This window comes from Fusarium subglutinans, assembly GCF_013396075.1.
Source record: "Fusarium subglutinans strain NRRL 66333 chromosome Unknown NRRL66333_c0000128, whole genome shotgun sequence".
NCBI classification, from domain to species: Eukaryota; Fungi; Ascomycota; class Sordariomycetes; order Hypocreales; family Nectriaceae; genus Fusarium; species Fusarium subglutinans.
In genome coordinates, this window is record NW_023502191.1 from 116,242 (window position 1) to 125,839 (window position 9,598).

Consider the following 9,598-nt stretch of genomic DNA (forward strand, 5'->3'; position numbering starts at 1 on the left):
GTTTAAGGTAAGGTGAGAGAGGTGAATTCCTCAGTGTTCAGCGGTGGCGTCGTATGTCCTGTGAGGGTTGCCAATACCGCCAGGTTTTAGCAATGGTTGGCTCTCCCGCTCGATAGCACGCTCTTCTCTCTCTTGGATATCGTGCAGGTCCTCCTCCGTTTCTGCGTATCTCTCCGGGTGACCGGTGAAAGGTCCTGGAAGACCACGCTCCCAGCCCTCAGAATAGGTCCTGCTGCCTGGCGGGGGCCTTCGGGGCGCGCTCGAGTACTGCACAGGTGAGTGTGGTGCGCTGTCGAGGTGGCCGTTGGCATGACCGCCATGCTGCCGCGCCATGTACTCGTAATAAACACCCATGAAGAGGACTGATCCCTGCATAGATGCAGTGATCAAGTAAATGAACCATGTGCTCCATCCTTCCCAACCCAGACGGGCAAAAAGGCTTCCTGCGAACAAGAAGCCACCGGGCGTCTGGATACACATCATGGGGATGCTCAGACTGCCGACATGTTTCAAATGGTATGTCATCCAGATCTGAGGCACGTATTGGATAGCGGCCAGAACTGTGGCCATGATTCCCAGGAAGTTGGCCCAAAAAACCAGATGATCGGGCAGAGCAATGAAAAAGACACCCGTCAGGATAACCACAATGAGGCCGTGGAGGACACAGAGTAGTCCGACCATGACAGCGGTCTGCCATCTAGGTGCATTGCCACGAAGATCCTCTGGTGGGACATTGGCTTCTCTGTATCTGAAGAAGATGAGGAAAAGGACAAGACTGGTCAAATGTTAGTGGAGAAAACAAATCGAGCTAGGTGTGGAGGCTAACATGAGGCTGAAGCAAAGCCATTGAGCGCCTAGCTGGGCAACGCCGAGCAGACCGGCGGCGCACTCAAATCTACCGAGCTCTTTGCAGCATCCTATGGCAGCACGAGACGGTGGGACAGTAAGGATATTGGCGAAACCGGCAGTAGCGGAAGTGGTTCCAAGCAATACAAAGTAAGGTGAGATGCCTTCGGAGGTGCCTCGGGAGATAATGCGATAATGCTGAGGGAGGTAGGACACGAGAATGCCGAGTAAGAGGACACTACAACATCAAGGTTAATAACAAGGACACACGCCGTCAAATTTAGAGAGGGGTTGCGCAGCCATACATAGAAACGACGAGCTCAAGATACGAGGGCGTCTTCAGCCGGTCGCATTGGTCGTCTTTTGGGGCGAAAACGTCCATGGCGGATATAAGATGAAGTGCGCGAAGGTATAATAACACGGCCGCGCAACTTCGGGAGAGGATGATTGAGAATTCGTCCCAGCAGGTGTCGCGAGGGGAATAGAGAGAGGCACACGAGAGGCCTGGCAGGCACGAAAGAGAAAATGATCACAAGTAATCACGAGATCAGACGAAGGAACGCCAGGGTCCAGTCGTCTCGTCAAAGAGGTTTGCCCAGCTTAGCTTTGGACTGGTTTTGGGCACGGGCTCGTGTGGAGAGAAATGATAGAAGGTCGGGCGCCCTGCGTTGCTGGGGAGTGACGTATGATGGGTTATTTTAGTCGGTGTCTTGCCTGGGCGAGGCTGTCTGTGTTTCGCGGGGAGGGGGCAGCGTTGTAGAAGAGACTCAAGACAGCGTAGCGTAGCGGGAGCTGGAGCTGGAGTGGAAAACCAAGCGAGTCGGTACTGACCGATAGTCGACGATACGAGGATATGAATTGCCTGTGTTGGCCAGCTGAACTAGGAGATCATGATTGGTGAGACAGAAGAGAGGAGAAAGTTTCAAGAAACTGTCTACCTATCAAAGGGAGAATCTTCTTACGGATTGGGGTGAGATGCGATTAGATGCGCTGAGATGGAGAAAGGATAAGAAGAAAAGACAAGAAGAGAAGAAAGGAAGGAAGTCGGAGAATTAATTAATGTACCTACCTAAACAAATGACGACCACCTCAAGCTGAATATGAGACTGTTCCTTCCTGTCTTTCTTACCTAAAAGCTAATGGAAAAGCGGGTGGCTCTAGAAGGAAACCTTCGAGCACCTGCCCTGAATTGTTCCAACAGTAGGTAGGTAGGTACAGTATGTACCTTACTAGGGGTGCAACCTGAACATCCAAGATTTCAAGTGGTGATCCATCTCCCACTGCAACTTAGTACTAAGCTTGTCCAACTACAGTCCCGAGTATAGGGAATACACTTCCGCCTGATATTCACACCTCGCGTGTTTCATTTCTTCGGCAGTACATACCTGGCCTGGACTGAGAGCCTAAAATTATAGTGACCCGGAAACTGGGACGCAGCGATAAATGTCCTGAAATATACCTGTAGTCAGCGCCTCTTCTCAACTCTTCACAATAGTTGCCAAGGCGGAAAACGGCGATCTCGAGCTGCCCTTTTTGTGTAGTCACCCGCTGGACTCTGCAGAAGAGAACTAACTATGCCAACGTATGGAGTACCTACGGAGTATGGCCATTGGATTTGTCGGAGGCCGCTGAGGAGGTCCTTTGTCTTACCGGGGGGGCTTGGCGCCAATGCATATGACGTTAATATGAGGATATATGAGACAGTCGACGATGGCCTCAGTTGTTTGATCTACAGTGAGAGGTCCTTCAGAATCTGTCTCAATAGAACGAATGTCACAGGACCCTTGAATCGTCCAACCGAAAAAGACCCTTGGAGGTTACGGTCTCGATATTAGAGATTGGCCATGATCGTGATAAACGTGTAAGTGACAGTCAAACAAAGTGAAGGTCTCCACTCATGTACCTCATTTTCTCGTCCATCACCATCTCGCAACTTTCAACTCAACTTACACCATGAACATGGATGATCCTGAATCGGCAACTGAATCAGCGCCCTCACATTCAGAGTTGCAGCCGAATGATCTGCAGGATCAGGACAGGGACCGTGATCAGCAGCAGCAGAAAGCACCATCATTAAATCTCATCGCTGAAAATCAAATCATTCAGCCTGATAATGTCATAAACGACCAAAACCCTTCCACCACCAAACAAAATTACTACACCTCTGCACAATGGACTGCCGATGGAACATCACTCATCGTATCATCTGCCATCAACTCAATATCCACCTTTGTCCTCCCTGAAGATCTCCTCGACCCATCAGCTTCACGCCCCCGACATCTCCAGTATCAATCCTCAATATCACTCCCTGAGCCTTCTCAAACCATCATCCCAGCGCCCTTCTACTCTCTAGCTGAGCCGTCATCGCAAACAGTCCTCGTAGGATGTCGCGATCACCCAATTCAGCTCTACCATCTCTTCCCTCCAGATGATGGTGGCCTCGCGTCGCGTTCTGCCCCACTTGCTTCGTATAAATTAATACGTTTTGAAACAGAAGAGTATATCACGCCCTCGTCTATCCTCTGGGATGCACCTGGGACGCATTTCCTCGTCGGCTCAACGAACCGACTTGATTACTTTGACATGACTCGACCAGGATCAGATGGTCCGATACTTACTATACCCACCATCCCTTCTAGACGTCATATACGGAAGGGAAATGGAGTTGGTATGAAGGGCACCGTCGCTGCTCTCGCTTCCTCGCCTGTGGATGGTAACGGGAGCTCTGTTATTGCTGCAGGGACATGGACACGGTGGATGGGATTGTATGATGTGCACCGCTCAGACAAGGTTATTGCAAATTGGTCTCTCCCTCGCTCTGAGGACTTACCAGGAGGAATAGGAGGTCAGGGAATTGTTCAGGTCCGCTGGAGTCCATGCGGCCGATACATGATCCTCAACGAGCGCCATGCCTCTGGTCTGATTGTGTATGACGTCCGCGGAACAGGCGAACTCCTCTGCACCCTTCGAGGTCGGAGTGCACCCACACAGCAGAAGATGATGGTGGATGTCTTTGCTGGCGATCCCTATGCTGAATTCCCATCCTTTGAGGTCTGGGCAGGGACACAAGACGGTGGTGTTGCGGTGTGGGAAGGCGTTGGCTCTCAAACTGGCGTTGTAGATCCATCATGGACATGGAAGCCCCATGATGCGCCGGTAGGAAGCACTGCTTTGCATTCGAGCGGTTCTGTAGTCGCGACATGTTCAGGAGGATGGGGGTTTATAAATTCGTCAGAAACGAAGACAGTGTTCGACGAGTCTAGTGTCAAAATCTGGACTATAGGAGGTTGACTTAATTAAAAACACGGTAGGCTGAACGGTAATCATGCAACTTGGTAAGATGTCACTTGGAGGAATCTATTACTGTTGAGCACAGGTTCAAGACGAGTAAGTATTAGCTCTTCCGTTCAGAGTCTAACTTTGACTCCCATTGGATATAAAGAAGCAAAAAGCAATGAAGTGGCAAATGAAGATGAATAGAAGTCTTTTCAAGTCAATATTGGTTAATTTCTTTATATCATAGCTATCTACCAGAAACCCATACCCATGACCGTGTGGCCATCATGTCTCATGATTAACCCAAGCAGCTCTTCTATTCCAGCACTGTTGGGAACCGCTCATTACAACTTGCAACTCCTCCTTTATAGTAATGCAACTCCGGATATCAACTCCATATGCTAACCCAAAAGCAAACGCCAAAGCAATTCTCGAGCTGTGGTGTCACCCGCCGCCTGTTTATGTGCCGTCTCCCCTTTTCATCAGATTCATATACAATTAGAACCACCCAGGCCCACGATTCTGCTGCCACAACGGTCCTCCACCACCGCCGCGGGGTCCAGGATATACTTGGCTCATTTGGCCAGGCGTACTAATCGCTGTTCCAGGTCGTGGGTGTTCCTCGCTGATTCGTCCCAGGCCGGAATTGTAACCATGGTCGAAGTCGTCGTCTCGCGTCAAAGGCACCTCATCATGCTCCATGTGCGAAGATCCGCCTACAGCACCCGCTGAATTCCCATAGCCATAATTAGAAGCAGGATCCCATGGCTCGGAATATGGCTCCTCGTGGCCAGCAGCCGAGTTCATAGTGCGCTGCTGGTTCCTCACTGGAACCGGTGGGGGCGGTGCCATCTTGTCTGTCTCATGCATAGGGGGCACCGGAGCAAAATTATGATTATTGTCTAACGGCGGACTAGAAAGAAAAGGTCTGTTAGCTTTTTGCGCAAAAAGTATAAAAAGAGGTCTTTCATGGGGACGCTTACCCAATGTGCTGCACCTGGTGTTTCACGCCTGGCCCCTGGCGCGTATTTCCCTTCTTGCGCTTCCACAGCCAAATGCCGAGAACTATGAGAGCAGCGAGGGCTGCTACGCCGCTGATGGTACCGCCGATGATGGCGCCCGTATTCTTGGAGCCATTGTCTTTGCCGTCGGTGTCAGGGGCATCAGAGTCGCCAGATTCCGTGGACGATGGGTCTGCAGTCTCTGAAGCTGTGGTTTCTGTGGAGGTGTCGGATTCGGTCTCCGAGGCTGTTGAGGTTTCCGACTCTGTTGAGGAAGTTTCTGAATTCGTATTTGTTGTTGATGCTGTTGACTCTGTTGACTCTGTTGTTGAACCTGAGGAGGTTTCTGTAGATTTTGTAGATGCACTCTTTGCTGTTGATGATTTTGTGGCGGAAGTATCCGTCGTTGTTGTCCTTCTCCTTGTTCCTAGTGTTGTGGGTTCAGATAGTGAACTCACTGGCTGTGTGAGAGGAACATTAATGCTTGTGAGGTCAATTGCACTCTTTCCTGAAGCTGTAGCCACAACTTTTGTCGCCAAACCAGATGTCGAGCCGCATCCGAATTGGAAGAAACCACCCTCATAGCTATTTCTGTAGCACGAGTTGCTCCCTCTGCAGGTGAACACATATGGATTCACCTCTGTTTGCGGTCCACTGTCTGCATCCACACAGCCTGTGAATACACCCGATGTACAAGATCCGCCATCGGGACAACATCCCACGGCGCCGTGATCGACGTCTACTACACAGTGCGATCCTGCAGAGCAAGTTGCTGGTAGTCCAGGATCTCCCCCTAGATAACCACAGACAGTGTTGAACTGCCTTCGTAGCAATAATGAGTCGTCGGGCGCAGGCGTCGCGGCGAGAGGATACGGCAGAACATTCAGTTCATAAAAGTCCACCGTCTTTGTCGCCTGTGGCAGAACGTGGCCCGTAGCGAGATTGAGAACGCCAGAGATGACGAGAAACGGCGGTAGACGCGCCATTGGAAGGGCCGGGGTCATGATTTGCGATCTCGTGAATCTAATCTCAAGCAAACATGGTATAGTTGATCGGTTAAATCTATAGTGTAATTAAGATCGTGGGCGGGTTTTCTTTTGGTTGAGTCGTAGATATTAAGAGAAGAGAGAGAGAGGCTCCAGAAAGAGGACACCCTTTGAACGGAAGAGAGGAAAATCGGCGCACGGGTAAAAAGGACAAAGGATGCAAAAATGATACGATGAGTAACCAAACTAATGAAGTAACAAAGGGGTCAGAAAAGATCAAAGGAGGAAGAAAGCGAAAGCCCTTGAGTAGAAGGGGGGCCTGGCCTGTGACACTCAACTCAGTCTGTGCCTCGTCAACTTACCTATCCAAGACTTGGCCTGACTCTAAGCCAAGTGGAGTGAATTGTACAGTACAGCTAAGAAAGAAGTGGCTGGCCGGCGTAATAAAGTGCAGTCTCCCAAACCCGTTGAAAATAGAGGACATGAACTAGGGAAGACCCTGAACGTTTCAAAATCGAGACGGTTTTGCTGCTTCTATGTATCCTCTCTGCCTGAGTCGCGTGTGGGCTTCCTTGCAACCCTGCCACTCTATTTCGCGGGCAGTCAAGCCACCTCTGACCAAGACTCTCTGATTTCTCTCGATTACGAGTTGTCGTGAGATAAGACTCCAGGATTTGTGAGTTATAGCCCGTCGATGGGCGAACCAGGAACCAGAATAGAGACGTTTAAAGTGCTGGCAGCCGGGGGGCGTCTTCCGATACTGCAACCCTGTATCCCACGGCAACTCGGGACCAATCAGGGATGGAGAACAGTCTGTTTTATGAGAGGCTGGTGTGGGCTTCGGGGGAGGCTGGGGCGGTCGTTGGAGAGCTCAAGCAAGGTTTTGAAGAAGCAAGTTTGACGGGTTTGATCAGTTACCAGAATTAAAAAACGAGAGTAAGAATTAAGAAGAAGGCATGATAATTTGAGTAAACAACTGACGACATAGAGTAACTGCATAGCAACCCGGAAACAATTTGTCGGTGTCTGGAATGCTTGGAAGGATTCTACATGTAGCAACCAATCTCATCTTCAGAACCTAGAGCCTCCTACGACACTTGGACAGTTGCACACCCTCAGAAGGGGCCCTGAAGGGGCCTGAAGGGGCCTAGAGGGGCCATATCTGCCACGTTGCCATGCGGCTTCTTAAAGAATGTCTCATCTCATGCCCTCAATTTGCGTCGATCTTTGTGCAGTAGTGATCGCTAGTGCCTCTTTTGCTTGCAACCACATCCCTTCTTGTCCAGAGTCTAACACTTTTTTGTTCCGTTTTCAATATTACCATCCACCAACGCCAATATTCTACCTATATCATGTCTTAGTTGTTCTGTTGCATCTCATATTGAACTCACCTGCCACAACTGTTCTAGCCGTAGATTGTCTGTCAGTGCATCCATCAGCTGACACACATCATCGTTTGGTAGCTGTGGCGGTGTTTCACCATCAATTTTTGCTTCTAAATCGGGATACTGCACATCTTCACCGCAGATCTCTGACGAATCCTGCACTATGAACTCGTATCGAGATGCATATCTAGCATGATTGTGGCCAGGCAAGCCAGGGTACAAAAGAATATGCATAGAACATCAATTATTCCTCCACTCTACAGAGTATTGCTGCCAGCACATCTCCTATCCGTACATTCCGCGAAAGACAAGACTCTAAGGTACTGCGTATACCATGCCATACCTCCTCCAGATCCAAGCCAGTATGTGCCATGAGCATACATGATCCTTTTCAAACAAAACCAACACCACTAATCATTGATGTAACCAATAACACCACAATGCGCACAAATGTACTCATGTCTTCCTAGACGAGCTCATTACTGCTATTAGACTGTCCCTCATAAGACAGATGCTTCAGTTCCTGGGCACCCGCCTTGCGAGCTTTCTTGGCCTCTTTCGCCTGCTTCTTCTCCATCTTCTTCTGTTGCATGATCGCCTTCTTCTCCTTGCGAGAGAGCTTGGGGAATTCGCTATCGGGTCCCCGAAGAACGAAACCAGGATGCATAATGTTGAGCAATACGAGGGCGATCAAGATCGGAGTTGCATCGAGACCCAGTGGATACTCTTCGTGAATCAAAAGTTGGTTGTGCTCATTGACACCAGGGCCGAATTCGATCAGACGATACACGATTCGGATCTTGAAGTTGTCAGCTGGACATTTCCAATCAAGAGAGACAAAGCACTTACCACGATGAGAACGAGAACAGTAAGCATAGCCAAGATGAGCCACTTCATGCGTCCCATACTTCGGCCCTCGAGTTGTCGAAGCTTGAAGTAGAAGAAAGCAGTGATACCGATGAATATCAGAATGACAGCAAGCTGGAGACCAACACCAGCCATGTAAACCTTCTGTCCAGTGCGAATCACGTTCATATCGTCGTTATTCGAGAGCATACTTCCGCCGGCTCCCTGTACCAGGAAAAGAATGATATCAAGCCAGACGAAGAGGAGTGTCATGCGGATGGCCTTGATGCCTAGGAGCTTTCGGTCAGGCATACGGAAATACACCATGCGTGCGACGGCCATGTAGACGAAAGCATTCACCCCTGAGTCAGTTAGTCTTTGGTCCCAAAGGACTACCTTATACTTGAAGTACTTACAAAGAGGAGCAAGAAGAAAGAACAGTTGACCCAAGATAACATATGTTGCGTTCTGCTGATCTCTGCTTCCTAGGGTCTTGAAAGCAAATCCGATGGTTTCCCAAGCTGCACCCATGATGGCTACCCAACAGAATTTCTATAAACCGTTAGAGAATAGAAACCTACTGTTGCTTAGCAGTACTCACCTTCTTGAAGAGAATTGCTTGTACAAGATGGACCATGGTCGTCATACCAAAGAGTACACAGAAGGCAAGATTGGCAGCAAAGCTGGGATCGAAGAAATAGTTGGCGTTGCATGCATCTACAGGAACACGGCCATATTTCCCAGGCACAGCAGTTGTGCAAGTCGCCGTTGCTGAAGAGGCCGATGTGGCTGTTGACGTAAAAGTTGTGGTAGACATGGTGTAAGTCGTGTAAGTCAGGCCCAGTAGAGAAGGAATTTGGAGGTGAGTCTAGAGGTGAAGGCGGCTATTGAGCTGATGAGCTTGTCTGATAAATCACATCTTGGCCATTCTCATGTCTTCCTTATATACAACTCGAACCACGTTGTATTGGCGTAAATACTCCATTTGGCGAGATTCACTTCATGTCTGAGGCTCAGATCCAGCCCTAGAAGCTCTCCATGTCAGATTTGATCCGCTACAGGGGCCTCTCTGGCGGGGACACGCTGGCTCGCCAAAGCTAACGACTGCTCAGCCAACGAGGTGCGGCCATTTCGAAGCTGTGAGTCTCAAGCACATTCTGCATTCCCACGTTTCAAGAGACTGTCAAATCTGCAATAGACGACTAGACCAGTCAGAGTTGTTCAAGCTGATGGTGAGGTCCACTTTGGCATTCAAATG

At 49.6% G+C, this 9,598-nt stretch overlaps 4 protein-coding genes across 4 annotated transcripts; 1 reads left to right on the top strand and 3 right to left on the bottom strand.

Annotated features, from left to right (window-relative positions):
* Nucleotides 1-30: 30 nt before the first annotated feature.
* Nucleotides 31-1,228, bottom strand: FSUBG_8942 (PQ loop repeat; the record flags this gene model as incomplete). The annotated part of the gene is made up of 3 exons (XM_036687402.1): nt 31-775; nt 827-1,084; nt 1,152-1,228. 3 exons carry the CDS (start codon nt 1,226-1,228, stop codon nt 31-33), a joined length of 1,080 nt encoding a protein of 359 aa, XP_036535597.1.
* A 1,571-nt stretch (nt 1,229-2,799) lies between these two features.
* On the top strand, nt 2,800-4,137 carry FSUBG_8943 (guanine nucleotide-binding negative regulator 1; the record flags this gene model as incomplete). Its single annotated transcript, XM_036687403.1, has 1 exon — nt 2,800-4,137. The coding sequence occupies one exon, from the start codon at nt 2,800-2,802 to the stop codon at nt 4,135-4,137; it is 1,338 nt and encodes a 445-aa protein (XP_036535598.1).
* A 483-nt stretch (nt 4,138-4,620) lies between these two features.
* On the bottom strand, nt 4,621-6,127 carry FSUBG_8944 (uncharacterized protein; the record flags this gene model as incomplete). Its single annotated transcript, XM_036687404.1, has 2 exons — nt 4,621-5,035; nt 5,106-6,127. The coding sequence occupies 2 exons, from the start codon at nt 6,125-6,127 to the stop codon at nt 4,621-4,623; spliced, it is 1,437 nt and encodes a 478-aa protein (XP_036535599.1).
* A 1,833-nt stretch (nt 6,128-7,960) lies between these two features.
* Nucleotides 7,961-9,157, bottom strand: FSUBG_8945 (phospholipid-translocating ATPase; the record flags this gene model as incomplete). The annotated part of the gene is made up of 4 exons (XM_036687405.1): nt 7,961-8,293; nt 8,344-8,702; nt 8,757-8,892; nt 8,942-9,157. 4 exons carry the CDS (start codon nt 9,155-9,157, stop codon nt 7,961-7,963), a joined length of 1,044 nt encoding a protein of 347 aa, XP_036535600.1.
* Nucleotides 9,158-9,598: the final 441 nt, after the last annotated feature.